The sequence below is a fragment of the Rhincodon typus genome, chromosome 33, assembly GCF_021869965.1.
Source record: "Rhincodon typus isolate 14 chromosome 33, sRhiTyp1.1, whole genome shotgun sequence".
In the NCBI taxonomy this organism is placed as follows: domain Eukaryota; kingdom Metazoa; phylum Chordata; class Chondrichthyes; order Orectolobiformes; family Rhincodontidae; genus Rhincodon; species Rhincodon typus.
Window position 1 is genome coordinate 19,090,459 of NC_063364.1, and position 27,048 is coordinate 19,117,506.

A 27,048-nucleotide genomic window follows, 5' to 3' on the forward strand; every position below is an offset into this window, starting at 1 on the left:
ATTCTACTGGTTGTATTGCTCCCCTACTTCAAAGTAAACATGATGAATCAGACCATTGTGTCTCCTGGTCTATTATTGAGGGTGAAAGGACAAGAAACTACAACTCCCAGAACCGACCGCGCATGACGTCACTAGATGGACGTTGCCCAAATGCGAGGTGAAGACGAGAAGAAAATCCTTGATGTTGTCGAATGAAAATCAAATAAAACTAAATATACATTTAGGTGGATTTAGGAAAAGAAAGTTTGTTTTTAAAAAAACACTGAAGTAGTTTCTAGAATAGGTGACGTTATAAATGTGGGCGGGGTGACAGGAGTGCGCTTGCGCAGACGGCTGTGCGGAGGGATACGCTTCAGCTCAGATTCGGTTATCCAGCGCTCCCTCTGAGGCCGGCGGCGATGTCATCAAGGAACGAGGCGGTGAGGCGGTCTGAGGAAGCTTCGGGTGAAGAACGGCAGGTAGGATACTGCGGCGCGGACGACACCGTCATGGCCCCGGGGGTCACCGCGCTGTGGGGGTGAGGCCGAGGGTCCGTATTGCTGCAGGCAAGAGGCTGGCTATACATCGATCGCCGGCTGCATAAAGCTGCATTAGAGGCAACGTTGCGCCAACCGCCCACTACCCCCTTGGGGAGGGCTGCGCTTAGGCCTGTGCCTGCGGATGGGGGTCTTCTAGTGGGGTTGCCGAGGGAGAGTGGAGCGTTTCAGGTGGAGGATAAGTGTGATACGGTGGGGAGAGGTCTGGAAGGGTATGGGGTCGGGTCGGGGGTGGGGGTAGGTGGTGGTGGTAGCAAAATAGGAGGGGGGGGGGGTGGGGGGGGGTTGGGGGGGGGGGTGCGCGGAGAGAGGAGGATAGGACAGGATAGGATGTGGTTAGTTACTGGGAGGGACAAGTGGCTGGGATGGAGATGCTGCTGGAGAGTGTGGTATTGAATTGGTGTTAAATGGTTGATACCATTGATCCTGTTGTCTTTGCACCCTGGACCCCACTCTGCTTCTAACCATGAGGAGTATTAGCCATTTTATAAAGAGTACTGCTGCCTCCATCTCCTGTGACACAATAAACACTGCCCAATTGGAAAGATCAACTTGCAGGATTTCATGTGTGTCTATTTGCTTTTTATGTTTACTGTATCTGCTGAGTTAACTTTAGGCCCTGATTTTGCTGATGCACTGCTCCTGTGTACAGTGAGCTGAAGCACCTGCATTCCATTATAACGTGCCTTTATTGCAGAAACGTGAATTTAATTGGATTTTGCTGTTTTACCATCTGATTTGCTGGTAAATGAAGGTTTTAATGTATTTGTTAATTACTTTCAAAGAACGCAGAAATTCAGCCACCTGTGGTGCAATGGCGTGCTCCCACCCAATCTTTTACAAATGATCATAAGGAATTGTGACAAGTTCTATTGAGTAGCTATTCACTAATAACCTGCACACTAATGCTTTTGTTTTGATTCTGCCAGTGTCTCTGCTTCGCATTTTATTACAGCTTCGGACCAAGCATGACCATGAACTGATTGATTTATTGTTGTCACATGTAGTGAAAAATGTTGTGTACTGTACAGGCACATTGTACCGTACAAAGTGCATCATGGTGGCAAAACAGTTCAAAATACAATGTTCCAGGTGCAGAGAGATTAGAGTTAACATTTGAGAGGTCTGTTCAAAAGTCTGATAACAGCAGGGAAGCAGCTGTTCTTGAATATTTGTACGTGGAAGAGAGTATAACCAGGATGGGAGGGGTCTTTGATTATGTTGGTTTCTCAAGGCTGGTTTGCATGATGAACTGGGCTACTCCAGAGGTGTATAGTAATGTCTCTGAATAAGTTGCTTAGAAAATATCTATAATGCAAATAGTTGTCTTCAGTAATGCGTCAAATCTGTGACCTCCATTCCCTAGATTGTCAAGGAAGTATTTGTATGGGATTGTCTTCACTATCCTGATTCTTTACTATATTTATTCAGTCAAAATCATGGATTTTCATTAGTGAGCTCACCATTGCTGTTTTGAAGGAAGGACCGGTAATGAATTCAAACCTGCTGTGTTGGTGGCCTTGGAGATTTAATTTGAAAGAGCAATTATAATACAACCTAATATTGCATGTGATTCTTTTGACAATTAGCTTAAATCATTGCCTTCCAATTATTGACCCACCTGCAACTGGAAACATTTTCCTATTTACACATGAAAATCTTTCATAATGTTGAACTCTTCATTAAATGTTTCTTTCCCTGTTGTAGGGATTAAAAGCCCAGTTTGTTATTTCTCCTGAGTAACTGGAGTCTTTCTTTCATAGTGCTATTCCAGTAAATCTCCTCAGCAACGCCTGTTATATTTTGTCCTCCAAGTATGAAGTTCTGAATATGCTGTATTCAGCTGGTGTATTACATAAAAAGCTTGGCATAACTTCCTTGAATCTTGCAGAAAAGAGATGTTCTCAAAACTTTCCATTTTGCAATCATGAGAAAAGCAGGAATGCCTAATTGAAAATGATCACAATATTATACTACAGTGTGCTGTTTGGTAAGTGCACTCTGGCCTACGGGTTGTCATGGAGAAAGCAATGGGGAAATATAGGCTCCCAAAGCTCTTGGGGAATTCAAAATTGTGCAAGCTTGAATATATTTCTTTTGTTTCCAGTTTGAACTACACTAACATCCAATTAGAGATAATCAGGTGAGCTTGTAACATGTCCCATTAGATTTCCTGTGTCGGAGCCTGTTCTCTGAAAACATGACTGTGTTCAAGCCTCGTGGCTTTTGTGAATTAACCAGAACTTTGGAAGCTGATGTTTCCTTTTCTTCTTTGCTTTCTTTGCATTGCCACGGCCAGTTGGAATCAACTTGCTAACCATTCACACACCCACTTTCTAATGTAGATTGTTTAGGTCATTTGAGATTTGTCATTGTTTCTCTAGATAAATGTAAGACAAACAGCTTTGGCAACATGTCACCTTTTCAACAATAACTATCTTGACCTTTTTTTTGAAGAGGCACCTGAACCTTTTCTGGATATTCAAAGAGCAGTGCAAGCAGACAAATGAATTTCTGTACCTATGCCCTCTAATGCTCAAAATACATGTGTATGAATGGTGAATTTGACTGTGATGCCTACAGATTGTCTGCAAAATTCCATCCAGGGAGGCGACCACTGGGGAAAAATGGAAGGAAATTGAGCAGCTGCTGCTGCATTCACTGGCTGGTTCTGAAGTGCTTGCTGCTAGACTCGCAAGTGAGGGAGAAATTACCTGCTGTTGAAGGTGTAGTGAGCAAGATAAGTGTATGCCAGCATTTTATCATGTGGGACTGAAAGCAGGGAGAGGGGTAGAGTGGACAGCACCTTTTTGTATAGATAGTTGATTGCCTTTAGGTTTGAAGGGATTCGGGGAAGGAGACTGCAAGAAGATGGAGGTTGCAAGTGGGAGTCTGAGGATAGACTGGGAGGCCACAAGGAAGAGTGAATAGTTTAAACCCATCCTCATAGGAGCCCTCAGCTACAAAGTAGCCAAGGATGATTGAAATCATTGAGGCAATGGTTTACTTGCAAACGAATTTGGAATTGTAAGCTTAAGTTTGTCTTTATAATTCACCTAAGGGAGATAAAGCACTGGATGCTATTGTAATGAATGCTGTCTTAATTGTAACATTTATATCTGAGATGCAGTAGCACTGTAGTGTTATCTGGTTAAATTCCCAGCTTTGCAATTTCTTTGCATATTTGCAGTAACTGTGATCTCACCCACATGGGAGATGTGTTCACGATTGGGTTTTTGTTTGTAGAAGTCAGTTATTTTGAAAGAAAAGTCTGCTAACTTCATACTTTGATTGGACTGTGACTTCAAATTTAATGGAGGGTTGATAATTATTAAAGATACTGGTGAATTCTTCTAATCTGCTTCAATTCAAATACCCTGTATCTCAAAACAAAAATAATTGTACTGTGTGAGTACCTTGTGCCCTAGTGTTGTCTTTAAAGTTGTACCATTTCATTTATATTGCCTCTTTTGCATCACAATGAATTGCTTCATGTACTGTAGTACACCAGGCAAATAAGAGGAAAATTCCATTCTGGGAAACCTGTCATTCTTTGCTTCTGTCCTTAGCCAGTTTTGTAATGATGCAGCTACACCCCCGTTTAATCTGACAATATTACCAACAAGTGTTTAATGTAGGCATTGCTAAAAAGGGCAACAGTTAACTGCTTTGGAAGTGGTGCTGAGCTCCACTAGAACATTTGCAGTGAGATATTTCGTGGCTGTTAAGTCAGCTGTGGGTCTAGTGTAGCATACAGGCAACTGTGTAGGAATGGGAGCTTTCAAGTCCAAGTACATTAGTGAACCAGATGGACTTTTTTGTCAATCCAGTCATTTCATGATCACTTTACTTGTGCTCTCTTTTTATTCCAGGTTTTTAATTAGCTAAGTTTTAAATCTGCAATTGCCATGATGGGATTTGAACTCTCCTCTTGATTGCCAGTTCACGAACATGTCCACTTTACAATACTGCTGTACCTTACATCAATTTGTTAAATGCTTTTTGAACTTCATATGTACAAACTGCATTGCCCTTATTGATCTGTCTGTTATCATCAATGTTGATGTTCATTTGTTAACACGTATTTTCTCATTGCCAATTAGTTTTAATGTCCTGTTCTCTCCAAGAAGAATTAAATTCTGTTATCCAAGGAGAAGCTGGTCTCTTTAAACCCCAACTGAAATATTACCTTGTGTATATTCAGGTTGTATATTGTGGCAATCTTGTTAATATTAATTAAACCCTCCCTGCCCCAAATTTGGTATTATCTGAAGTTTGATGTTGATATAATCTCAAATCAGAAGTGATAAAGTTCATTGTGTTGGTGTTGAAGAGACACAATTTTTGGTAAGTTAGAGCATGAGATAATTAAATTGCATTAGAACTGAATAATGTCCACTGATTGCAATCTTTGTTTTCCAGGAAATGGATGACACCGTAATCAGTCCTGAAAAGGCTGAGGAAGCAAAATTGAAGTTAAAATATCCAAAGTTGGGACAAAAACCTGGTGGATCAGAGTTTTTGAGGAAACGTCTGCAGAAGGATGTAAGTATTTGTAAGAAATGACTTTGACATCTGTTAATTATGACTAATTTTAGATTTGATTTCAGTTGTACATAGCTTTGTACTACTGGGTAAATTTCCAATATGGAATTTGTAATCATACCAAATGTCTTTAAGCTGTATGGTTATTTGAATTGAGTTCTTAATAGTTGGCAAGATAATAAACAATTTGTTGAAATTTGCTAAACTAAGGTTGTCTGAATCTTCTCTCCCTCCACTTAAAAAAAAAAAAAAAAAAAAATTTAAAAAAATTCCAGGGCTTACAATGCACTTTTCAAAAGGGACTTTGCTTACCCTGTATATTTTCTGCACATGTAATAGCTGTTATTGTAGCAGTATTTATTTGCTTTCTGAATTCTTTGTTCCATTCAATTTGTTTTCAAAATGTTTCAGACTCCTTTATAATGAGCACAGTGCAAAGATATTAACTGTCTCAGTATTGCAATGGTCTGACTGTGCACTTTATAATAGTATTTCTCCTGACCTTCAATGGTGGGTATTTGGGCAAGTGAACAATGCAGGCATATAAGCATATGTACACTGAGATTCTCTAGTTAGCTAAATGCAGCAGTATAACTCTGGCCTTGAATTTTGCTGGTCTGTTTGACCACCACTAGTCAATACTGAGGCCTGAATTCAAGCATTTAAGACTGTTGCTCCTTTTGAGGTACCAGGTTCCACTTGGCTTGCTGCTCACTCACTTTCCTTATTTACTGGAAAGTCATTGTGTTAGAATAATGTTAAAAGAAACTAACTGCTTCCCATAACTGGCCTCTTTTGGGATAGCTAAAATCATTATTCTGAAGTGAAAGCCCTATTTCTAATATCCGTGGTAAAATTCAACAATGCTGGAATGAGGAAAAATCTTTTCTTGTGAACAATTTACTTAAGTCATCTGACATTCTAATAACTATACTTGCATATTTTCCATTTATGTCACAGGATGGTCAAGTGCAGAATGATCTGACTAGCAGTGTGCTTAGTTGCATCTTACTTTACTCAGTTCACCAACAGAAGTTTGACTGTCTGCTATTTATCACCATTTTCCTTGCCAATTAGAAATGTATTTGCAGCCAGTTTTGCAATGAGCTGTAAATGTATTGAATTCTGTAGTGCAGTTTTCCTTTCTGAAGTGTTTTGGAGAATAAACTTTCCTTGTTACCTCATGCAAAGTATTTATCTTCCATTCATATTTGAATTACTTTTTTGTCTTTGCATAACCTATTATAATGGTTTTATATGTATCTCCTGAAATCGGTGCTAAGTATTTTTTCCATTCTCTGCAATGATAATGCAGAAAATCCTTCCCATTCACAACTAAAATACCTCCTGTCCAAGTTTGTTTGGTTAATTTATAATTAGTATTGAAAGTTATCCTCTTATGATTTGATGTATAGACTATAATACCTAATTTTGTAATTCTGCAATTTAATCCATGCAGGTTGTTTGGATCTCTAAATTTGTATGTCCAGATAAATTACTTGTAGTGCAACTCCATTTCCCTACTTTCCACTTGATTGAAGTAATTTTTTGTGGCTATAATTTCAGATATGTGGAAAAGGTATCAGTGTATTGCTTGTTTTTAAACACTTTTTGAGTGTGTGCACAACATTTTATTTTTGCTGTGTTTTAGTGCTTTAACACTTGGGGGAGCACTTCCTTCATATGCTGTACCAGTCAGTCAGTCTGTGGCTTGTAAGTTTTAAATTGACTTTTTTTTTGCAATGCATAACTGAAAACTAATATTAGGGTATGAGTTGAAACAGAATGTGTATCTCCCCACCATGAATCCCCACTTCGTTGCTTTTTTAAAAAAAAAGTCTCATTGGAAACGCTTGGTTTTTAGTCAATACTTTTTTGCATATGATATTAAAAGACTAATTATATATTTGTAGAGCCAATAATATTCTTTTATAAACAATATTAAGTTTTTGAAAAAAAGAATTTCAATATAGGATCAGTTTTGGGGCAACAGCTGATTTACAATATATGTTCATAACTTTGAAAAGGAGAGTAAATGTACTGTTGCCAAGTAGGTAGAAAAGGCAGTGGATGACAGTCTGCAGAGATATATAGGCTGTTCAAGCAATAGGGCTGAAAATTTGACGGAATATTCTGTGGAATGTGGGAAAATTAGGTTCTGCACTCTGGCAGGGAGAATAGAGGAGCTGGATATTTAAATGGAGGAAATCTGCAGAAAGCTACAGAACAAAGGAGTTTAGGAATCCTTGTGCATGAATCTCAAAACCAACATTCAAGTTCGTGAGGATTAGGATGGCAAATGGAATGTTGGCTTTTATTTAAAAGGGAATGGATTATAAAAGGAAGGAAGTTTTTGTAAAACTATACAAGGCACTAGTCATACCACATCTGGAATATCATAAACACTTTTGGTCCACCTATCGTGGGAAGATAAAGTGGCATTGTAGGTAGATCAGAGAAAGTTCACTAGTCTTATCCTGGATATGGAGGGGCTGTCTTATGTTGAGAAAGGTTTGGCATGAACTCATTGAAGTTTAAAAGAATGAGATGTGACCTTATTGAAACGTACAAGATGCTTGGAGGCTTGATGGGGGTAGGTGCAGAAAGATTGTTCTACCTGTGGGAGAGTCTAGGAGCAGAGGATATAATTGGGTAAGGGGCTGTCCATTTAAGACAGGTGTGAGGAGGTATTGAATCTCTGGAATTTGTACTCAAAGGCTAGCTCCTTAAGCATATTCAAGGCTAAAATTTTTGAACATAAAGGGACCAAAAGTTATGGGGAAAAGGCAGGAAAGTGGAGTTGGGGATTGTCAGATCATCCAAGATCTCATTAAATAGAGCAGACTAAATTGGCTCAATAGTCAACTTCTTTTTTTTCTTATGGTCATCTTTTGGGGCTTAGTGTAGTTGGACTACCAACTAGTTGTGCTTGGGCATTGAGTACACACGTGCAACCATTTCTGACACCCCTCCAACTTGGTGGCAGGAGGTAGTTTTTAATTGATGTAACTTTTGTAAACGCCAGTTGCAAAAGTGTGGTTTACACTGCATCATCAGATCATTTAATTTTTGGTGCTATTTTGCAAAGTGACTAATTAAGTTTTTAGGTTTTGAGAAATCAAGCTTTTTAAAAATGGAACGATTGCTACCATGTAAATTTTTCTTTATTTTGTGTTGCAGCCGAAGTACTTTGATTCAGGAGATTACAACATGGCTAAAGCTAAAATCAAGAACAAGCAGCTGCCAAACAGTGGAGCAGACAAGAACCAAGTGACTGGGGAACACATTCCCACTCCACAAGATCTCCCTCAGAGAAAACCTTCCCTTGTTGCTAGCAAACTGGCTGTCTGAGACCTCATGAGGAATGCATAAAACTCTTGTCATTCCTTTTTCTTGCTATTAATTCCTGTGTTTTAGCTTTTTTCCTTGTTCCATTACATCATGACTGACAGCTTAGCAGATAACTACAGTGCCAAGTTGTTGCTGCAAGAAAGTCCTTCAAATTCAGACTGAGGACCAGCCTGAGATTTCATAAACTATAAACCATGCACTGATGAATAGGACTTCGGTGTTAAAAGTAGGAAGTAGTCAATTACAACACTGAGGCAGAAATGTACATATGGTAACTTCAGTAGAAGCACTCCCATTAAGTATTTTACATTTTTACTGTTTCTGGTTTCTCATTAATTAGTATAATGTGAGTTTCTAATCTAGATTGAGTTAGATAAACCTCTGTTTCTCTTTTTTCATGCTCTTGTGTAATGCTGATTATAATATTGCAAGTAAACTGTCCTTGTAGATGTTAACACTAAAATGGAAATGGCATATTTGAAAACCAGGACAGCTGTCCATTTCTCAGCTAATCTTGAGGAACTTAAGAGCTTTAAACCTATTTAAATGTCTGTAAATTGGACAATATTTGTCCTCTGATTTGCCCTCTTGGATGTATTTCAGTTCATCATTACTGTGCCTCTAGCAGTTCCAAATGGTATTGACTCAAGATTGATAGGTTAGGGATGTCATATATTCAAGGTGATTGAAATGTGCATGAGCATAGACTGTGCAGTCACTTTGTGCCATTGTTTTGTAAATAAAATAGTTTTGGACAATAAGTGCAATGGCTGCCTTAAACGCTGGCAAATTATTTGTAAATATTTGATTGCTGTGTATCTAGAACATAGAAAATCAACTGAAATCCCTGCACTGTTAAAATTCCTATGCTTTATAGATATGGTTGAAGTTCTCAAAACATAACTGAGGAAGTGCAACTATCATTCTTAGCTGGTTGATAGAGCTATGGCATCAGTTGGGGATGTTGTGATAGACTTGTTTCCAATTGAACTTGAATGATTAAAAGCAAACTATCACTTTCAATAATCACAATTTGAATGTCCAGATAATATTCAATATTTAAATAAATATCATCATTTTCCACTATGGGTAGAGCAAGGAAGCAAGCCCTATATCCATCCAGGCAGAAAAGAACAAATCCCACTCTGTCAGCACCAATCAGATCTATAACACTCATCAGGCCATGTGTTTGTTGCAGTCTTGAGCTATGAGTAGTGATGGTAGTGGTTCCAACTTTCTTTCTTTCTAGCAGGGTTCATCAGGAATCTTGTACTATTATTGCCTGCCACTTACTCATTGCTCATCATTTACCTCCTCTGAGGTAGTTATTGAACCATAAATGATTAACTACCAAAAGCAAATTGGCATCATCATGCCAATCCGGACCTGATTAATGTGAGGAGGTTAGTAGTAGAATACAACAAAACTTAAAGAACTGGGTCTCGTACCTTCTGATGAATGAAAAATATAGCTTAAATATTAAAGTTGTACATGCTCTAAGAAAGTTCTTATCCTTATGAATGTTACTTCTCAATTGTTGCCTTCTCTCCAAGTGAATTCCAGCCTGCGGGCTGCCTTCCCTTAGCTAAGAAGTCGGACTGAGACACCCACAAATTAACCAATGGATTATGTTGATACGAGGATGAAAGGAAGCTTTTAAAAAAATATCTCCAATCCTTTGGGATCACTACTTCATTTAGAGTGGTTAGATCCTTAATGTGTGGAGTGTATTCTAGTCTTACAGTTAAGTAGTTGGTATAGGTTTGTGACATTAAGCGGTTTATTTAGTGCCTAATGCTTTAGGCTGAATATACCATGTTGATCACTTCCTTCTGCTGCAAGTAACAGGTCAGTGTTTTTGCTCAAGGCTTTTCTTAAAATACAGAACCGAGTATGATGGGTAATAGCGACGTAATCCTGAACTGCAACTGCAGTACCTCCATTTTTCCTTAAATTAGACTAGTTTCCTTAGGTTTTAATTGTAACCTAAAAATCACAGGATCGTGTTACTTGAAGTTGATTACTAACTGGCCTCCATTCGTGTTGGAGACTGACAAGTTGGAGCATGAATAATGAAATAATAAAGATCAATTCTTCAGATTAATACATTTTTCTAGTCTCAAATTATACAGTTTTTAAAATCAGAATTTTCATTGGCACTTATTTCAATGGACATCAAAACAGTTTTGTAATGAGACAAAATTTGAAATTCTCAGACTAGAATAGAATGTTGCAGTAAAATTTAAATTAGTTTTATTAGCAATGTTAGTCTTTTTATAGGCTCGCTTTCATCAATTGGGAAAGACCTAAAGGCCCCCATTCACACTCCTGTCAACTATGCTTATGAAGGAATGGTTTCATCTAATTAAAAATCTGTTACTTGTGGGTTAAATTATAGCATACTGTGAAATGTGTAAACTTTTAAGTTTAGGCCATATGCTGATAAATAAAATCTACAGTATTATTTCTTCCACATTGTCATCCCAGCATGAGATATATTTGAAATATAAACAGTATGTCAAAGGTTTGGTTATAGTCTGTGGAGAGGTAAACAATGCTTCTGGTCAGTGACTTTTTTAGACAAATACTTTTGTCTGCTGATCCCACTAATCCCAGTGCCATTAGATTCCATAGGTGATGTATATCAAGTTCTAGTGCTACACATTTGCATCCATGTAGACTTAAAGTACCAACGGTTGGTCTTTAGGTGCAAATGGATTTTTAAAATAAACTGCTGAGCAAGATTCACACCTATTTTCTCAGGTTGACCAAGTGTCATCTCACCTGGTTCGTATATCATCTTACACTTCAAATTGGAGTGCTTGACTACCTGATACGGCGTTTGAAATAAGATGGTTTAATTATTAAAAACACCTAGACTTACTAAAAAAAAATTTTATATGTATATTCAATGCTTTAATTTTCAAGTTTAGAAATATCTTTTAAACTTGCAAGATTGATAAATGTTTTAAAAAGTTACAAAGGTTCCAATACACAGTTCAGCCTCTTTATGTTCTGAGTTGGTTTTCTGCAAAAGCAACTCACTCTGCCATTTCCTCTGTCTTCATTGCAGCCTACACATGTTCCCTTGGATAATGATTAGGTCTGATTCTGACATACTGGCAGTGCACTCTCTATTCCTGCACTTGCTGCAATGTGTATTTTAAAGCTCCTCTTATTGTCAATCAGCTTGTGTCATTATCCTCTGGTTCTTGATCCTTCCACCAAAACGATTCTTTCCGTTTATTCTTCTGAAAAAAAATCACTCCTTGACCCCTCGGAACAGACCTAGATGCTATTATACTCAAGCAACTAAAATTGCATGTCTTGAACCATTCATCTAAGTCTTAGCTGCAGCTTCTTTAATGTGTTCACATCCTTTCTAAAATATGGAATTTAAAACTAAACAATCGCATTGAAAGAAAATGCTTAATACAAGTTTTTCATATTTATTCCATTTTCCTTGTTTTTGTTGTCCTTATTTATATCACCAGTTTCAGATTCCTCTCTATTCTGACTTGGAACTAAATTGTCACTTCCTTACTGTTCATGGATCGAAATCCAAGAACTCTCCCTTATAGTTCTGTTGGCTTTCCTATTCCTGAAGGACTGCATAGCTTCAGGAAGGAAGCTCAACACTGTTGTCTTAAAGACAGGTAGCATTGGGTGACATTGGCTTAACCAGTGCTACTCATGTCCTGTTAACAAGTAAAAGCAATAACGTATGCTTATTAATCCTTTTCAACCCATGTACGTGTACTATAGAGTTCCTCTGCATCTGATTTAGAAATGTACCTTTCATATTGCGTAGTTTCATTTTTCATACCAAGATGTGTCACTTCAAATATCCTCTAATTAAAATTAATGTCTTAATTGCCCAGTTTGCCCTTTTGAGGTTTAACATGCTCCCCTATGGTTTAGAATAAACTTATTTCCAGCCTGAGGATTCCTTTTTACTAAAAAGGAAAATACTCATTTTTAAGAACTTGATGAAGGTTATCTATCTAAAATTTTCACACTTAGCTGATGGAACAAGAAATAAACCGTTACAGAGACTGTTGCATCTTTTAAAGGAAAGTAGCTAAACGTTTGAAGTGCAGGGAGATGCAGGGATTGAATGAGTACTGGATTATCTTTACCAAAAAAAAACTAGTACTGCCAAGAATGACTGATTTTTAAAAACTCCCCGTGCTGTCCTCATTACGGTAAATTTCAAGTCTTTCTTCAGCCTTTTCGTTGGGTTTCTGTAAAAGTAACTCTTACTACTGTTGTCCAGCCTGTCTGTACCTCGCTCTCTTTAGTTCCATTCACAGTGCTATATTGCATCAATGAATACAGTGGTTAAAGGTTGTTAAAGAAGCCTGCTCTTTGGACCTACTGAAACCGGAATGGAGTTTGTTTGCGTTCTCTGGAGGATATAATTTTGTTTCTTTGGGGGAGTCTGTTTATGGCACCTGATTAATAATCTAGTTTACTGACTGAGTTGCTGTAATAGCAGCCTCACATCCATGATAGACTGGGTTAATGCAAATTTAAGACACAACTAGAGAAGTGTCCGTACTATGCGAGCAGAGAAGGCCATTCAGCCCATCATACATTTACCATCTACCTGAGGAGTTCCCTTTAGTTCCACTTCTAATCAATCCCCAGAGCCTTGTATGTTTGTTGTATTTGCCCAATTCCCTATAACAAGTTCGATTTGGACCCAATTCTATCCTCCCAGCGCATTCCAGACCGTAACTTCCTGTCTAATTCCTTCACGTGTCGCCTCTGCTCATTGCAATCTAACAGGGCTTGACCAAACGTGTTAATGCCTCATTCCATCGTATAGATATTTTTCATTCATGTGTTCAGATGTGTTGTGACACTGGCTCGGAAACAGAGACGCTGCCACCGTGCCACAAGAGTTCTCCGTCCTCTTCATTTCATTAGATTGGTTTAACATTAGTATCTAGGCAGTTTGCCCCGACCAAATGCAAATTCACCTACCGATTTCGTGTGTCTCGATTTCGGTCATGTCTGATACATGAATAAGTTGCAGCTGTTTTAAACGGCTACGGTTAACGACAGGTCCGGTTGTTCCTATGAAGTAAAGAGAGTCACGTTGGACTCAACGTTCACTCTGTTTCCCTTTCTGCGGATGCTGTCAGACCTACTGAGTTTCTCCGGCATTTTCCGTTTTTATTCTAGACTACTCCTGCTTGTTTTATTTTGGTCGATTTAGTAGCTTCTCGAGAGCGCGTTCCCTTCCACATCCACCCCCAGAGACAGACGCAATTGATCAAACCAGCTCTGGAAATTAACTCGATTAGATGAAATATGAAGGAATGTAAGTTGTTTCTTTATAAATGTATCGACATTTTTAAAAAAATCACATGCGAACAAGAGATGTGACCTAATTAGTTTTTAAATTCAAATAGAAAAACACTCCCAGAACAAATTCCAAGCGCGTTAAAGTGCACCAATTGCTTGCAAACGTTTGGAAATGGGGTGTGGGGTCAACGTAGAGTTTGGTGCAGATGTGCTTTCGGCTACATGTGGCCCCCACAGAGAACTGAGCGCGGAGTAACTCTGTGCACGTTCTAGACTCTCCCCATGTCCTGCTTATTTTCCAGAGCTCCTCACAACCTAACGGTGGCGCTGTCTTTCCGGGTACATTTCTGACACTTCTGACTCTGTGACTTGCTGCTGCCGCCGCCGATGGGAGGCACGTTGAGCACAGATTTTCTCGCAGTGTGCAGGAAAGCATCTTTTTAGGTCTATCTCTCGTACCCAGAATGCATAGCCGGGTAGCATTTCAGTGACACAGGTAACATGGCGTTTGGTACCTTAGGCTGAGATTTTCAGAGGGAGGGAGGAAGGAAGCAGGCGCTCGGTGCAGTTTGCTCCGGGATTCCTTTTGATTTGGAAAGCCGATGTTTTGTTGGAGCTGATTGACCTCCCTTCCACCCCCGACCGTCCCTTTCCAGTCGCTGAGCAGTGGGGAAGGAGGCTGCTCCGGACGGTGGCACAGGCAGAGACTCGCCCCACGGGAGAATGGCAGCATCCGAGCTCTTCACTAAGGTACAGATTTTCACATCTCCAACCCCTCTCTTTGGCTGTGTTTCTTCAGCCCGGTCAGCCGAATGCAAATCACCGCGGTGCATCCTATTGTCGAGTGTATTGCAAAGGTGGTCAGACTGGGCTTGGGGAGGAGGAAGAGGGAGAAAGGAGCGAGGTTTCTATTGAACAATGGATATAGGAGGGAGAGGCTGGGGGATATGGTCCTTGTTGCTGTTAATGTTCTTGGCTTTGATTTGTGATTCAGTGGCGAGAGAGAAGGAGCCGTTCTGGTGTGACATTCGATCTGGCTGTGTGTGTGTGTGTGTGTGTGTGTGATTCATGAGGGTGAAGAGAAGATGCATTCATCCTATCTGCATGGACCTTTTTTCACCAGTAGAAATGGGCTGGCTCCTATTTACCCTAAATCTGTGTGTAACTGCTGAGTTCCCCACCCCGAGAAGCCGAGAAATTAACCTCCTCCCCCTTCCCATAATCAAAACTCACTACGTCAAGGAAATGTATCCGAGCTGCTGATTTATTGGCCTAAAAAAAACACGCACACAGCGAAAGCAGGAAGAGAAAAGCGTTTTTGACTTCGCATCGTCGGCACTTCCTCAATAGCGTTTGGCACCAATGAAATGAATGAACGCCGCCGTGGCTCGGATTAATTTCACGGCGTTTGAATGAGATGCTCCTTCGGATTGTCTCGCTCTCTAACACCACGTCGTGTTGGTTTTGAGTTCGCAGTAAATTGGAGCGGCTCGCCAGGCCATTCTGGGCCCCGCTCGCTCCAACCTGGAAAACTGAACGGGGGAGGGGGGGAAGCGAGTGAATGATTCCTGTTGGGGCAGCGTCCCCCTGGGATGTAAAACCACCGGGTCCGGCTCTCAACCCAGTACTGTCGCATCGAAGCCAAATCTTGTGCATGCTGGAGCTCTGAAATAATGAAAGAGAGAAAATGCTGGAGCAACTCAGGAGATATGGTAGCATTTGTGATCGTCACTCTGTTTCTACCCCTCCCCACAGATGCTGCCAGATTTGCTGAGTTTCTGAAGTATTTTCTGGATTCAGTTCGCATCCCATGCTCCTTGCGTTTTCAACTCATCGCCCATTTTATTATTTATTATGTCTCCCTTCAGGCAACAGACGTGTCCATCAATTTATAAATCTTTGTAAATCATTCATTTTTTAATTGCTGGTTTGTTGATCCACTGATCGTGGGGCTGAAAATGTTTCAATAATACTCAGATAAAGGCACCTATTGTGCCTTAGAATTTTTCTGACAGTGATGTAGTATCATGTTAAGTGTTCAGTAGTTCCTAATATTCTACAACACATTGTTCTTAGAAATTAATTCATTCCAACTCATTCCATTTCTGAGTGGATATTTGTGTGTGTAAGGCTGTGTTGAATTATTTTCACTGATGAAGTCCATTGCAAAAATGATTTTTGGACTTTCATGTTATGGCCAAGGTTGTATTCAGTGATGAACAGTGTAACATTTACAATGAAAGTTCAGGCAGTAGATGCGACAGTTTCCAAACTAGTAAATGAAAGACATCTCTATAAATGACTCTTGTTTCCACTGGATTCTAAATGCTTTACATCTGGTGAAGTATTTTTTAATGTATTTCCCTTTGCAATGTAGCAGCCAATCTGATCATGACTAGATAATCTGTTTCTGTGATGTTGGTAGAGGGATAAATATTGGTCAGGACATGATACCATGCTCTTCTTTGAAATTGTGTCATTGGGATGTTTAACATTCACCTGAGCAGAGAGATTGTGCCTCAATTTTTCTGATTTCCAGCTTTACACTGATTTCACTGTTGACCTGAAGGAGATTTTCCCTGGTTTATAGTTTCTGCAGATGTAGGGCAACTTCAGATATCTCACCTCTGTCAAAATTGCTCATTTATGTGAGCAGCAATGATGTGTACCAGCAGATGTGGCAACTAAAGACATCGTAGTCAGTCTAATCCTGTATTTGCCTCCCATTCATACAAGTACTTTTAGTATAGATGTCTGGATAACAATCATGAGGAAAAGTGCGATCAATTTTCTTTTTCTTTCCTATCTTTTGGATTCTAGCTCCCTGCTCAATGTATGATTTTACTGAGTTCTTGGGAGAAGGGGAATGTTCTCATAGAATCATACAGCATGGAAACGGACCCTTTGGTCCAACTCATCCACGCTGACCAACTTTCCCAAATTAAGCTCGCCCCACTTGCCTGCAGTTGGCCCATATCCCTCTCAACCTTTCCTATTCATGTATCTATCCAAATGAATCTAAATTGTACCTACATCTACCACTTCCTCTGGCAGTTCATTCTGCATATGAACAACCCTCTGTGTGAAAAAGTTGCCCCTTGGGTCCCTTTTAAATCTTTTCTCCTCTTACCTTAAAGTTATGCCCTCTAGTTTTGAACTCTCCCACCCTAGAGAAAAGACCATTGCTAATCACCTCATCTGTGCCCCTCATGATTTTATAAACACTACAAGGTCACTTCTCAACCTCCTATGCTCTAGTGAAAAAACTCCTAGCCTATCTAGCCTCTCCTTTTAACTCAAGCCCTCCATTCCCAGCAACGTTCTGGTAAGTCATTTCTGAACCCTCCGGTTTAATAATATCCTTCCTATAGGAGTACAACCAGAATTGTACGCAATACTCCAAAAGTGGCCTCCCAATGTTCTATACAACTTCAACATGATGTCCCAACTTCTATACTCAATGGTCTGAGCTATGTAGGACGTTGCATGTTTTTACATGGACCTTTTTGCTGGTGAGTGCAATGTGAAAAATTTCCTGCTGGCCAAAATATGCCTCTGATGATGAAACAATCATTTTTCTGCTTTAGTCAGTGTGAACATATTGTTTTAAAAGAAACAATTTGGCCTAATTTGAGACAAACAGTGAATTTGACCATCCTTCAACCTTGCCGCAGCAATTTATTTTAACTATAGCATCATGTGCACCTTGACTGCCAAGGGTTGGAATTTGTTCCTCCCTGAGCTGATTCTGGCCACTTTTGGTAATTTACTAATTTGGTGGAGAATTGCGTACTTGTATTTTTGCTGATATGTTGGGGTGAAGCTGCCCAAATTCATTTCACGTGGATATCTTGGCTTTTGAAACTCCAGCTAAATTTAATTCAATCCCAGGAATCACTGTAGTTCTAACTGCCCAGCCCTGCACAGAATTGAAATTATTTTCTAAACGGGGTGTTGGTTACCATTCTTCTTCCAAGAGTGGCAGAGGCAGGGTCATTGAATGTTTTCATGGCTGAATTAGGTAGATATTTGACTAACAAGGGAGTCAGAGTGCGAGTGGAATGAGGCCATGAACTGATCAGCTGCGTTCATATTGAATGGCAGAGCAAGTTGAAGGGGCCAACTGACCGAGAGTGTGTAAGTAATGGCTGCATTTCTGATATTTCTGAATTTTCAGGTGCATTGTGCTTCATGACAGAAGAAGTTTAAACTCTATCACAGGATGCTGGATGAAGGAATTTTTGATTTTTCAAATATGAAACATATGTCTTGGGAGTCGCATTTTAAAAATTTTAGTAACTTTCCATGTAAAGTGCACATTGGCCTTGAAAATGAGTGAATTGGTTCAGGGCGAAATGCCATATTTGTATCTGCTGAAAATCCAGACAAATAATTTAGATTTTATAATTGTTGATCTTAGTGGAAATAAGCTTTAGTTTTATTCATTCATGGCATTTGGACTTTGCTAGCTGGGCCAGCATTTATTTTCCATCCCTTATTGTCCTTAGTGCTGGTGAACTTCCTTCTTGAACCACTACTGTCCATTTGCTGTCAGTGCTATTAGGGAAGGAGGTCTAGGATTTTGACCCAGTGACTTTGGAAAAAATTGTCATGCTGCGAAGAAATGAGAGTCCATTGAGTAAACTCTTGAAGCTGATGCTGGATTCCAGTTGCTCTTTTCATCCTCCTGAAGTTTCACAATAACTTGCTGTACTTTGTAAATTGGAAATACAGCTTAAAATTGAGGCCTAATCCTCTGATAAATCAAACAATCAGCACATTTGTCAAGTGATATGCAAGGTGTGTGACCAACCTGTTTTGATTGTTTCCTGTGCCATTTGCACACTAACAATAAGTTATTTTGTAACCTTTGTGAACTATTGTTCAGTGTTACTCCATTTTGAATTCTGTTATTTGTGTCTTGTGCCTATGCAAAACTGATGTTTTAAACGGCTTCTTTTTTTTTTTCTTGACTTTGACTTTGACTTTGAGTTTTGTTACATATTAATGTTGTCGTAATTTTAAATTTGTTCATTGGTTGTGCATGTCACTGGCAAGGCCAGCATTTATTGTCCATCCCTAATCGTCCTGGAAAAGGTGGTGAGCTGACTTACCTACACCTTGTTGTCTCGGATTCTCCAGCATCTGCAGTTCCTACTATCTCTGACTTCTTGAACTGTGTGTGTGTGTGTGTGTGTGTGTGTGTGTGTGTGTGTGTGTGTGAGAGAGAGAGTGAGTGAGTGACAGAAATTCACACAGTGAAATTGCTCACTAAGTGTGTGAGCCTAAACGGTGAATATTGACCGTTGAAGAGAAGGCAAAGGATCACAGCTAAGTACAATGCTCTTGCCAAACACCCAGGCCTGCACATGCAGATGAGATTGTCGTAATGTGATCAGCAATAGGAGCCTTTACTTTAACCTAACTTGACGTTGAATCTAGTTGTATCACTGTCATCACTTCACTAACATCTGCAGGCAGTGTAATTAACTGCAAAGTCATTGGGACTGTTCATGACTTTGTAACATGCTCCATGTAATATTACAGAGGAATAGTTGTACAAATTTTTTGCAGAATTTTCTACACAAATTTTTCAATCACAATATAGCTGGGAGCTTTGTCAATCTAATAGACATGTGCTTTTATGGAGGACGAGACTGAGTGCTCTCCAAAATTCCATAATAATGTGACTTTAAATGGGATGTTCTGGGTACATTTTCAAAAAAGTTGATGGATTTTAGGTACAGAGGGAGTCAGCACACAGCCATATCGTTCCGAAAGGTGGTTTTGAATGTTCTCCTTATCATGTGTAATCCTGTTCTCATTTATTTTCAGCACATCTGTTTAAACATGAATTTTCAGTGTTAAGACTAGACTCATCAATGTTTGATGTTTTTACACAGCATGCATGTTTGCTGATCTGCACAAGTTAGTGATTATCAGTCGAGGTGCTAAAATTAGAAATAGTGACATTGGAGATAAGGAAGCAGAAGTTGACCAAGATACCAGCTTCTGATCCATATAGAGATGACGACCACAAGAAGTAAAGCAGTTCTGTCATCAGGAGATGATCGATTCAGGGTCACCTGGGATGTCCATTACCCTTGGGCTCCCAGATGGTCAATGGCCACTTTGGTATTGTCCAAAAGATAAACAACTGCCCTTGCAACCCAAGGCAGAGAGTCTACCTATTTATAGGCAATAAAGAACTGTTAATACTGACCTGGCAATTAACTATCAGCTGAGCACTGTTTATCTGAAAATCTGTGCATGATATACAATTCCTGACCAATTAGCATGCCGTGTTCAGTTTGTTTCCTGCTTTTACCCCCTCTCTTCTTGGTCTGTAGTTTTAAGGTCCTTGATTCTCAGAATTAATTTGTGACCTGTTATTTTGTGAACTGCAGTCTTCTGACGCAATGTATTTAACTCTATTTGGAAGAAAATGATGGCCTGCCTTTTCAATCAAATCTGTTCTAGAATTAAAGTAGCACACAGTGCAGCACAATATCTTGTATGTTTTCCGCCAGGGTTTCAGTGGTACACAGTGGCTTGTTTACTTCATTTTTCTCTCCCTCTTATGCCAGCTGGAGGATTTGAATTATTGTTTTAATAATATTCTGATAAAGATGAATTATTTGAGAGCAATCTGAGATTAACTTTTAGCGGCAATAAGTGGAGCATTCAAATGTAGTGAAGCAGGAATGGGGTATCTTTTATCCACAGAGACTCAGTCTCCTGTTGAAGTAGTATTTTTCAGGGTCATTCACTTGCGTAGTACCAGCTGAGCCTATCCTGTTGGGAAATGACGTAATCACAAGGCAGGGCTCTTGTGGTCTGCCACCAGGCTGAACAGCTTGTGAAATCACGCCTTTGTCACCACATTGAAGCTCTGAAAGGGTTACGCAAACTTGATGGTTGAGTACCAGCAAGAGAGCAAAGATAATTCTGCATTTTCTGCAGCACATAATTCTGCTGTTGTCATCTGATGGGCACAAAGCTAAATTTATCACGCCTCTGCAAACAGCCTGTCCCTTGTGCTCAATTGGATGATGGGAATGTTGTTCTAGGGCTATTTATAAAAGACTTCATTCACCTAGAAATGTTGTGTTCTCTTCTTGCATCGGGATTGTGACCTTGTCAAGCTTCCTGTATGTTTTAAGGAGGAGGGGTTATCATGTACTTCAAATTTACAAGTAAATGTTCCATTTTATTAGCGGGGTGACTGCAGTGCACATGTCCTCCTAGTGTGTACCTTACATCTGTCTGAGCAGAAAATATTCTCAACACAATATTCAGGTTTATCACATGACTGAGGGGATTAGAGATGGATTGGGATTTTGTGTATGTGAAAGTAAGTACTTATTCTGTCATTTTCTACACTTTCCAAAATATGCTTGAAATTACAATTGAGTCCACAATTAGATTTTTTTTTTGCAATATCCAAATTTAATTTAATGTTGTCAGACTTCCAAATCTATGTAGCCAGACTGAACTAAAATTAGATTCTGAAATGTCAATTGGAGAATGGAGTATATGGGGAAGATAAACATCGCCTGTCAAATAACTAGTTGCTTTGCTGCCAGGGTAACAATGATGTGTTGCAGAAGACTCTGTCTTCTTGCCTCCTTTTTTTTTATTAAAAGGACAACAATGGTTGTATTTTCAAATCTAGTGTACTCTCCAATGGGTAGGAATCAGACTGAGGGTTGTAGAAATACTTAGTGATTGTAACAGCAGGCAAGAGAGGATAGTTTTCAGAACTTTTAACAAGTTTGACCAATTTAAAGTAGTGTCAGAGGTCTAAAATTACAATTTATCTACTATATTTTGAGATTTTACTATATTAAGACATTAAACCAAGTCTTGCCTATTTTTAAAATGATATTTAATGAGCGATGTGGTGGCTCAGTGGTTAGCACTGCTGTCCCACGGCGCCAGGGACCTGGGTTTGATTCCACCCTCTGTCAACTGTCTGTGTGGAGTTTGCACATTCTCCTTGTATCTGCGTGGGTTTCTTCTGGGTGCTCCGGTTTCATCCCACAGTCCAAAGATGCCCATAGTGTTTAGGGATCTGCAGGCTAGGTGGGTTAGTCATAGGAAATGTGGGGTTACAGGGATAGGAAAGCGGAGTGGGTCTGGGTGGGATGCTGTTCGGAGGGTTGGTGTGGACTTGATGGGCTGAATGACCTGCTCCACACTAGGCATTCCATGATTCTATAATGATATGATTCACAATTTTGTAAACGGTTTTAAAAAAAAGTGTGGAATTTTCCTGATGGTATGGTTGTTTCCTCTTTCAATCAATATAACCCAAGAAAGATGATCAGGTTATTTATCTCACTTGCGCACAGAATGATCCCACTATCTGCTACATTTCCTTGTATACCAACCATGATTGCATTGTAGCAGTAATTGATTTGGGATTGAAATAGGCCGAGTAAATGATCAATTCAAGTTCTGTCTTGCAGCAAAAAGAAAACACAATTTCTCCTCATACACAAGGAATGACTCTCTTTTACAGTCTCGAGGAATCAACACGTTGACATTAAAATACCCCCTAAAGAAAAGGGTGTGAACCTCTGAATGGCTGTACATCACAATGTATTTATAAGAGTAGTTTTGGCCTCTACTCCTACCCTCAAGGATTATCCTACCCTCTTAACAAAATTGCTAACATTTTAGTGGACCTACAGTACACGTCCATGTAGTTTCACAAAGTTGGATCTATTATCATAAACCTGATACATGAATTTTTGTTATTGTAACTGTAAACAGCAGAGAGGTTGGGGTAATATGTTTTGACCCTGGCATTGGATGGTTTTCCAAAATTCTATCCGGTCGCTTCCAAAGTGTGTTGACCAGCAGCACTGTCTGTTACTTCTGTTGAACAGTCCTCCTTTGCTGAATTATGTTCAATGCGTTGGTAACTGAGTACTACAGAACTTTCTGTTGAGGATTAAATTGCATTGATTCCCTCCCCTTATCATTAAGTTTGTTAGCTAAAAGTGATTGACCTCATTTTGAATCTTTTGGAGCTGACAAACTGATTTGACAGTGACATTTCCAACAGTGCATTTACAGCACAGGCTTGGTATCAGTGGCAATTGGTTTTGGCTTTGCTTTGACATTAAACTTTTGGGAATGTAAGGTTCAGATGTCCTCTGTGACCACCTCCAAAGAACCTAAAATGGCTTTGTTCCCTTCGACCTTAATCCTGGATTCAGCCTGCCTCTGTACAATTCCTGGAGTAAATCCTGCTTTAGAAAATCAGTAAATTATAGGGCTAAACAAGAAGAGAGAGTCCCAGAAAAACCCAGCTGTCTGGCAGCATCTGTAGAGAGAAAAACAGAGAGAATGTTCAATGTCAAAGGATTACCGGATTTGAAACATCGACTCTGTTTTCTCACTAGAGATGCTGCCAAACCTGCTGAGTTTCTTCAGCACTTTCTGTTTGTGTTTCAGATCTCCAGCATTCGCAGTTCTTTGATTTAAGTTTTAGGACCAGTGTGTTCAGATTTAATCATGGCTAAACTTTTCAATGTGAGAAACGCAATACTTGAAGAAAACTTGTTTTTGTGCCTAATAGCACACCAATTTCTTCCTTTTTATATGGAGAGTTTCTACGAAATATTCTTAACCTGTATTTATTTAGAGGTTTCCCTCAATTTTATCTGAAAGAAGTTTAGATTCCTAATATGTTTGTAATCAATCTCCATTTAAACAGTGTTAAATCAGTGCTGTGTTATTTTTTTCATGTAAATATGAAATAAAACGATGGACAGCTGATTTAAACACTCAGCAACTCTCCCATGGATATGCAAAGCATTCATAATTCTACTGAGCTCTGTGTGGTCTGTTTTGCATTAATTATTAAGAAAGCAGTGGGGGATTATTGTTAAGTTACCATACGCACTGCAACATTGACTATAGGTTCTCCAGGCAAAAAATGGTGCTCTTTATGTAAAGCATTTCATCATTAATCATGGTTTGTATTGATGAAGACAACTAGTCTAGCATGTTGTCAAACAGACAGTCATACTCTTCAAAATTTACAAAGGATTGAAAATTGGTGTTGTTTCAAGGACAATTTAGGTAGAGAAGTAAATGTGAATCTATTCAAGTCCTTGTCTTTTTGGCTCCACTTATGAGACTGTTTGAAAAATTTGCCAGTCCTTGGGTCACACCTTTCATGAGCTTGATCAATTTCACTGGCTCTGACTGTTCAGGTTTGGACAGTATGTGGTGATATCGACATGTGCTCATGACAGGCCCAAGTCCACCTACTCTACCAACTTTGGCCCTGCCTAGAATCGAGATTCGTTAAGACTTGTTTGGCTATCCTTTTCCAGACCCCAAGATCTTGAGGGTTGCTTCTAAAAATATGAGAGCACTTTCTTTTCTTACTCTTTGCTTCCTGCTGGAAACATATGGATTAGAGTTTGCAGCATGTTGCACTGAGAGCTGACTAAACCCAAAGCTGCCTAGATTCCTCTTGCTATGTGTGCTAACCTAGAAAATGAGCAAAAAAAAAATTGTCCTGCCATATGTTGACATATCAAATTACCTTCAGTCTAGATCTGTGACATATAGTTACATTCAACTGCATGTGTTGGAAGGTTTTCCTCATTTCTTGCAAAATCATTGCATGGTTTCCTGAACATGTATTGGAATTCTCAGTTATAAACTCTGATAAATAGTTTTAGGATAGTTTCTACGTTTTGTCAGTGATACAGAGGCACTCTTCTACCCCATGTCCTAACCTCTGTGCACCCTTAACCCCTTCCAACCTTTGGTTCATTACTATGCTAATGTCTCTGCTTTTCCCACACTATTGCATTGCAACATTGCTCCAGCTGGCTGTCTTCCTAGATGCCATCTGATGGTCAAGGAATCAAATTGTATTCCAGTTATCAGCTATTATTGAATTTGATCTTGACTGCTAATGTCAGTTCTGGTTGCTATCTTGTTTCCTGCAACGTTGTTCAAACCCCAAAGGACAGCACCTGCAGTCATATATTCTGCCTTTAATGACCTCAGTGTTTCAAAGCACTTTACAACCAATTCAGTTCTTATAAAATGTTGTCACTCCTGTAATGTCAGGAAACCTAGTCACTGATTAGCACTCGGCTTGATCCTGCAAATATCAATAAGATTACCTGTTTTGATGATGTTGGCCTATTTATTTGTTCAGCAGGATGTGGACCTCACTGGCTAGGCCAGCACTTATTGTTGTCCTGATCACCCTCCAGACGTTGGTGGTGTGCTGCTTTCTTGACGGGTTCAGTCCAAGGATGGGGAGTGGGATGAGGATAGTTGGGTGGGGATAGGTACACCTATGCTGTAGTTAAGGGAGTTCAGGGTTTTGACCCAGTGACAGTGAAGAAATGGTGATTATTGTTCCAAGTCAGGGGAGAGGAACTTGCAGGTAGTGGTGTGTCCATACACCTGCTGCCCTTGGCATTCCAGAGGCCAACGGTGCAGGTTTGTAAGGTCCTATCCAAGGAGGAATCAACAATGGCCAATCCAGAGGGGAGATTTCCCTTGGTCTTTGAATGATACCATCAGATCGTCTTTACGGTAAGCTGACAGTATAGAGGTTTATTGCCTCACTGAAAAGATAATGCATCCTTCAATGCAGCATGCCCCTCAGCACTGCACAGGAGGTTCAATCGAGATTATGTTCAGGTCCTTCAGTGAGGCTTAAATTCGTAACCCTCTCATTCAGGCAAGAATGCTCCCACTGAGGTAATATTAACACATCTAAGATCTTGGAGATACAGACTAAGGGTGGACTTGGACTAATACAGTTGAGTTACAGTGGTTTGGGACAACCTGTGTGGGATACAAGCAGGCATTGGGTCTGAGGTGCAGATTGGTGGTTTGTAGGGCATATTATTTTTTTGGCAGACTGCACATGCAGAATAAAAAGCTGATTTTTAACAATTTTTAAAAAATCTACATTGTTTAACTCTTTCTCGCCTTGTGCAAGATATGTTTTGAACCTGTAATTCCCCTAACCAGAAGAATGTTGCAAAATCATAATTAAACTGTGACCAAAAGGTTTAAGTATATATTACTCTGTCCAAACACAGTCTAGGTAGTTAACTGAATTAACCATTTTCAGTCTCACTTTCAGACTGCCCAGGATCTCTGAAGAAGACTGGGACAGATACTCTGTTTAAACCCTGACCCTGCAAAGCATCTGGGGATTTTTTTTTATAATATATTAAAATTGCTACAGCAACATATGTCCTTGTGCACCATATCACAGAAGTATCTTGGCTAAAATGTGGAGGAACAGTGGTTTACAAGAACCTACTGCAACCAAATTTTAAGCTGCTGCCTGGGAATTGTACCAGCTGGTCTAAATTCCTCCCAGAGGCTCCAACACAAGCACTTGTGCCAACCTTGGGAGATGGAGTGAATACAATCCCTGGCTCTTCGTCTCCGTCTACAAAAAAAAAAGTGACCTACCTTTAGCAACCTTCACCAAGACTAGAATGGGTGCATGTCTGACTGTGTATTTGTAACTTGGCTTTGCGTTGGTTATAGAGAATCAGAAACTACGCACCAAAGTGTACAGGGTTTCTAGCACACAACCAGAATGCTTCAATTGTATATTTCTCTTAATGTATCACAAGGTGCTTTGACAATGAAGCTTTTGAGAGCCTGTGGTTTATCTGCTGGGGTTAATGAGTGGAAATTTTCTCAAGCATACATCTAGCCATTTTCTGACTGCAGTAAAATATCCAACTTGTAGTGATCTCGCTGTGAAATAATGAGTATCTAAAGCTGTCTAGACAGGATTCCTACCTCACAGGCATGACACATTCCATTTCTAATCAGGTGTGGCTAGAGTCTGAATGTGATCTGGCAAATGGCCATTCTCAATGCCTGGATTCTAATTTGTTTGCTTTTTTTTGTAATAAATGTTAGTTTGAGGGTTGAGATGGACTTTATGTAGAAATAGAAGTAAGTGTATGAGACCAGCACGCGTAGGAATAGTTCATGCAGCCTTTCAAACCTGCTCCACTGTCCAGATGAAGTGGCAGAACTGTATCCTAACTCTCCATCCATTGTCTATTGTTCTGGGGTGGATTGTCCCTTGATTCTCTTCAGTAAAAAGGCCATGTTGTTGTTCAAAGAACACATAGGAGTTCTCTCAGCTCCTGCATTTTATATGTCCCTTTTCAATTTACCCAAAGTCTGTTCAAGTGCCTAGTTATCATATTGCAGGCTATGTTGTCTCGCTGTGCACCAAATGTTATTCCGTCCAAGTCAACCAATCAGTCAGTGCACT

At 39.6% G+C, this 27,048-nt stretch overlaps 2 protein-coding genes across 2 annotated transcripts in view; both read left to right on the forward strand.

Moving 5' to 3' along the window:
• The first annotated feature begins 314 nt into the window (after positions 1 to 314).
• arpp19a (cAMP-regulated phosphoprotein 19a) lies at positions 315 to 9,193 on the forward strand. Its single transcript, XM_020509639.2, has 3 exons — positions 315 to 458; positions 4,959 to 5,081; positions 8,262 to 9,193. The coding sequence occupies exons 1-3, from the start codon at positions 399 to 401 to the stop codon at positions 8,430 to 8,432; spliced, it is 354 nt and encodes a 117-aa protein (XP_020365228.1). The 5' UTR covers positions 315 to 398; the 3' UTR covers positions 8,433 to 9,193.
• Positions 9,194 to 14,111: 4,918 nt separating this feature from the next.
• Positions 14,112 to 27,048, forward strand: part of myo5aa (myosin VAa) — a 184,796-nt gene continuing 171,859 nt past the window's right edge. Inside the window, exon 1 of the mRNA XM_048615733.1 lies at positions 14,112 to 14,495. Within this exon, the coding sequence (XP_048471690.1) occupies positions 14,469 to 14,495 (27 nt within the window). The 5' untranslated portion in view covers positions 14,112 to 14,468. The remainder of the gene's footprint in view (positions 14,496 to 27,048) is intronic.